The sequence below is a fragment of the Micromesistius poutassou genome (genome assembly GCF_964030765.1).
Source record: "Micromesistius poutassou genome assembly, chromosome: 22".
Lineage (NCBI taxonomy): Eukaryota > Metazoa > Chordata > Actinopteri > Gadiformes > Gadidae > Micromesistius > Micromesistius poutassou.
In genome coordinates, this window is record NC_140292.1 from 11,517,485 (window position 1) to 11,523,247 (window position 5,763).

Consider the following 5,763-nt stretch of genomic DNA (forward strand, 5'->3'; position numbering starts at 1 on the left):
CACAACGCCCCCGGCACTAAAACACAAACCGCTAAATCGACTGGCGGCTTTGACTCTCCTCTGACTCGCTGTCCCGCTCTCTGCCTCACCAGAGACACTCCGCCAAAACACACGTGATGAGACAGGGTTTGGCAAAATACATAGTTTAAGGAAAACATTGTTAAACCACCGCCCCCCCCCCCCCACCCTCATATAACACCCTTGTTACTGTGGTGGTGCCATAATGAGGGCAGAATCCTGGCCCTGAAGATTTACACCGAGGGTGGAGGTTTGGACAGCCCTGTTCCAATTATGTCAAACCATGCAGTCATGCCTGGCTCCTTTTTCCTGTTGAGCTCTGGCCAATCACAGGCGGGGTTATCGCGCTGTTGCTATGGGGAAGCTGGAAGCGAGTGCAGGATGAAGTCTGTTTGAGTGGAGTGTGTTTGCTTTGGTTGGAGCTGTGGGGGTGTTTTTGTGAATGTTTTTTTTTTTAATTACTAGCATATTTTAGGTGAAATAAGTCTAATCTGAGACAGCTTTCATCCACACTAGTAAAACCCTTAATGAAGTGCCAGGAAAAAGATGCTCTTTATCTGAAAGCCAGTTTTTCTTGCTCTGTGTCTCATTGTGTCTCATTCGCTCTCTCACAGACACACACAGACACACACACACACGCACAAGCACACACGCACACACACACATACACACACACACACACACACACACACACACACACACACTATGCACACACATACACACACACACACACACACACTATGCACACACACACACACGCACAAACACACACACACACACACACACACTCACACACACACACACACACACACAAACACACTATGCACACACACACACACACGCACAAACACACTATGCACACAGATGCATTTCGCAGACAGATGCATTTCGCACTATTAACACACGGATGCACTAAGCATACACATAGATGCACAAACACACCCCCCCCCCCCCCCCCCCACACACACACACACACACACACACACACACACACCCCCCCCACACACACACACACACACACACACACACACACACACACACACATACACACACACCACCAGCTATATTAGTGAGGCTATGGCAGAGGAGATAAAATGCTCTCACTGAGGTAGTGTCTGGGCCGTCAAACAGGTTTTCTGACACTGCCTGCTAGAGTTGTGACCACAACCACAAGCAACACGACTACAAATGTAGTTTTTCAGTGGAATTACGGAAAACCTCCATCTATTCTAGTAAATACTATATGCTTAAAAAACAATACCTTTGAGTGGGCCCATTGTTATGTTCATATAATTCCATTTGAAATGCATACAAATTACAATTTTATATTATTTTATATTTTATATTATAATTGTAATCATCGTGGGTCAATATTTGAATGGCCGCAGATAGCCTTCTGTCTGAGTGAAAAACCTGACCACTATTTTATTTTCCATCAAGATACGATTCCATTTGAAATAATAAGATTCAGTCAGGAATAACGATAAGGTTGACGCTCGTAATGGATTTTCTTCCCTCTGTCTCGTCCGTGAGTCTGTATTGCTGTCCTCCCCCCGTTCCAGACGTTAGTTTGATGAATGGCTCTGTCTCGGAGCCGCTTCCGGAGTCATCTTTCACCTTCACCGCTAACTCCAGACAGGAAACCATTGACACAAATATTAACGCCTAACAGTTATTACCTTTTTTGTCCTGCAAAAAATAGATCAGTGAGAAATGTGCCATTAATAACTGAGAATATGGTTATAGATAGATATGCCACCGGACTCGTAGGGACATGTGACCGATCGAGAGTTCTCACTCCCGATCGAAACCTGATGTCACAAATACCAATCAATTGTTTTGATCGTTTACCAATCATTTCATTAAAGACTTACTGTAAGGCTGGATCAGAATACATTAACAATTTCGCAAATACAATTGCATAATCTCTAATGCCACGTCTACATAACATGATGTATCCCAAAGCAACAGTAATGTATTGATGTATGACATATTCATATATTAACATGCTCTAAGTAGCCCTGCAAGTAAACACACCCTCTCCTTCCGTGGTGATGAGGTCCTAGCGTCTGTATACACGTCTTAATCAGGGCAACGCAAAGAAAGACTTCACCACAACGTCCCCACTCCCTGGTCAGAATCAGAGAGGTGTGAGCCCGTCTTCACGGGCCTTCCTGCTGTGGAGGTCACTTCATCTCTCGGTAAAGACTACAAAATGGGTGGGGGTGGGTGGGGGGGGCGTTCAACCTTCACTCCTCTTCTGTCCTTTCCCCTCCTACACCCCATATGGGCCCCCAACAGGGTGCTATAAAAGTGTCAGTCCCTGCCAGTGGGAGCCAGAAGGAGCAAAGAAAGACACCGTGGTATGAAGGGGAGGGGGGGTATGTGTTAGAAAGTGTCCACATTTATGTCACACAGTGTGACTGTTCCAATCCACTCCCGTCTGGAGTAAAACCACAGGCGTCGAGACGTGCTCAGGAGGCATTGTTTGCTAATCACTTGTCTGGGATCCTGCAGTCCTACTGTGTTATAGCAGAACCTCTGGTCCAGCAGTCCTACTGTGTTATAGAACCTCTGGTCCATCAGTCCTACTGTGTTATAGCAGAACCTCTGGTCCATCAGTCCTACTGTGTTATAGCAGAACCTCTGGTCCATCAGTCCTACTGTGTTATAGCAGAACCTCTGGTCCATCAGTCCTACTGTGTTATAGCAGAACCTCTGGTCCATCAGTCCTACTGTGTTATAGCAGAACCTCTGGGTGGGAGGCGGCACAAGGCCTGGACAGAAAACGAAGAACTGCAAGACATTACACGCATGTGTGCCCTACTGTCATGGACTCAATAATCAATAACCAATGATAGGTGCAGCGTGTGTTATCACAGCGGATCAATCTCTCCATCCTCGGGGTGGCTGTTGCTCTTTGCATTATAATATGATCGATGTTTGATCAATACCTGGATAAAGGGTCTGATCCTGGTGTGTACACCTTAGCACTAATTTCATGTACAAAAGAACGCTTTTCTTTTGCTATATTATTTACTTTATCGTGTATTGTTGCTGCTATGTTGAGGTGCATGGCTGTTGAGGAACCAAGCCTAATAATGGTACTCTTGCGTTCTTGTACAACAAGATGCATTAAAAGTCACTCTGATTCAGATTCTGATTCTGGGTGGGAAGAGCAGCAAGCCAGCCAGGGGGCAAGGGGGAGAGGCTCAGCCCGGTCAACGGTCGTTTCATCCACCGTACGCTTTGTCAAAGTAAGATGATGAGTAAGATGAGTTTTTGCGTTCTTCATCTATCATCGAAGGCTATCTGATAGCGTGAAACAAGCTAGTGGGGATGGGTAGTATAGACGGGGGTTTTCTGACTCCTGGCAGAAACGCAGCGGACCGCGTTCGATTCCCCCATTGTCGGCGGTCTACCGGGCTACACCTTAGCCTCACCCTTCCTGCGCCTGCATGACCTGGGTCTGAGTTCTCTGGATAAGCGCGCCTGCTGAATAGTAAGCAGGAAACAGGGACAAGTCTGTGGTTTCAAAACCGTTGTGATGTTGTTATTAGTACAATGGGCCCGCAGTGTGTTCTACCGCAGGCTTTGTGTTAACGCCTCAGATCTGATAAGGTGTTCAGGTGTCGCCTGTTGCTCGCCACATGTTCAAGCTCCTGGGGAACGGGGTCACGTGGAGGTAAAGGCACGTGGTACCGGAGAAACAACTCGGTCAACTGGTTGCGCACTGGGGGTCTAGAGGACGAGCGGGGCCATTGTCACGCGGAGAGACCGGCTCTTTTAGAAAGACCCCGCGGCAATGAGCTAATCAGCTAATCAGTCAACACGTTTTTAATGAGACTCACCTGTCCCATGCCCCCCACACAGGGAGCTTATCACACCTGAAGACACACACACACGGCGGGGTCTAGAAATAGCACACGTGTCAGCGCTTTGACGGCAACGCCAATTTTGTCACTTCAGGTGATTTTTTTGTGAATGAGCCATATGGTTGTGGGAAGGCCAGGGAGGTGTGTGTGTGTGTGTGTGTGTGTGTGTGTGTGTGCGTGTGCGTGTGTGTCTGTGTGTGTGTGTGTGTGTGTGTGTGTGTGTGTGTGTGTGTGTGTGTGTGTGTGTGTGTTTGTGACGCAACACTGTGGTCCTCCATACTCCTTAGAAGAGTATGGCGGTGGTGTTTGTGTGTGTGTGTGTGTGTGTGCATGTGGGCGCGGGGGTGTGTGTGTGGGCGTGTGTGTGTGTGTGTGTGGGTGTGTGTGTGTGTTTGGAGCCCGTCAAATGTCTGCCCAGGGGCCACGTTGAAAGGCATCTGTGAGTGATTATGACAGATGGTGCGATCGGGGCCTCCGTCAGAGGACAGGCTGGGGGCTGTGAGCTAACCAGTGATGTGTGTCGGGGCTTTGGGGCTTCAGCGGAGAATACTAGTGAAGTTAATGAATGACCGTATTATACTCTTCATTTGATTATAAAAACACCCTGATAGAAGGTAGGACCAAAGCCTCACGCCTGCCTCCTGCGTCTACGTGTTTATTTACCCACCGTTTGAACATTTGTTGTAAGTATCTGCTACACGTGAACCTCCTAAGATGGCGCAATTTGATTGGTTCGCTATCTCGGGATATTGGGCAATATCCCGTGATCGAGATCTCGAACTCGGGATATTGTTTTCATCTCGAGGCGGTCGTCTCGTCACGCTAATACAAACAAATAAACCGCTAATAAAAACAAATAAATCCCGGCAAAAAGTGTTATCTTGTTTATTTTTGAGTGTTCATGTGTAGTACAGTAGTATAGTATATACTAAAACAATTATTGACCTCAGGCTCCGAGAATAGTGGGGAATAGAGGGCTACTCCCCACTATTCACTTCTCCTTTGGCGAATAATTGTTAAATATCGCATGACATTGAACGGCTGCTGTCAGATATCATCATGATTGTTGTTGAATGAAATAAATAATACGTTGTTATTAGCAAGACATGGTGAATGATTCAATTAAATAGACAAAACAAATCCGCCTGTAAGTGCTTCCAGTGATCCGGGAGAGGTATTTCACGCCACCGCAAACAGCAACAGCAAGTCGAATCGGAACAAGTTGCACTGCAAACAAAAAAGCAGATAACATCTTAAACGGAACACAAACATCCTTTTACACGTGGGCCCTCTTGGCAGCTCTGCGCTCAGCGTTTCCTCCACGTCTCTCTGGCAGAGTGCTGAAGCGGCGGCAGAATGCAGGGAACCTGAAACTCAACGAGGAGACGAGTCGTCAGCCTCGGGGGGCCCCCACCTGACGGGCCCCCACCTGACGGGCCCCCACCTGACGGGCCCCCTCTGGATCACACGCTGGGAGCTGTTTGAAGGAGAGTGCACAGGCACAGCTCTGTGGTGCGCCTGAGCTAAACTGTAGTCCGGAGTGACTCCTGTGACTCCACCACGCAGTCACACACAGCTCACTGACGTGAGACTACACTGCATGGGGCGCCTCTTTTCAAACAACCACCTTCCCAACAGGCAGTGGCCTGAAGCACTTCTTGGGCTTTTGAGTGTGTGTCTGTGTGTGCAGGCCAGTTTGTGTATTTGTTTGTTTGTGTCTGTGTATGTTTGTTTGTGTGTGTGTGTGTGTGTGTGTGTATTTGTTTGGTGTGTGTGTGTGTGTATTTGTTTGTGTGTGTATTTGTGTGGGTGTCTATGCGTGAGCAAACGTTTGTGTATTTGTTTGTGTGTGTGTGTGTATTTGTTTGGT

At 47.5% G+C, this 5,763-nt stretch overlaps 1 protein-coding gene across 1 annotated transcript in view; it reads left to right on the plus strand.

The window, feature by feature from the left end:
* Positions 1–5,415, plus strand: part of LOC311367937 (uncharacterized protein) — a gene marked incomplete at its 3' end in the record, with an annotated part of 48,795 nt that extends 43,380 nt beyond the window's left edge. The window contains exon 13 of the mRNA XM_084486810.1: positions 5,230–5,415. Within this exon, the coding sequence (XP_084342936.1) occupies positions 5,230–5,415 (186 nt within the window). The remainder of the gene's footprint in view (positions 1–5,229) is intronic.
* Positions 5,416–5,763: the final 348 nt, after the last annotated feature.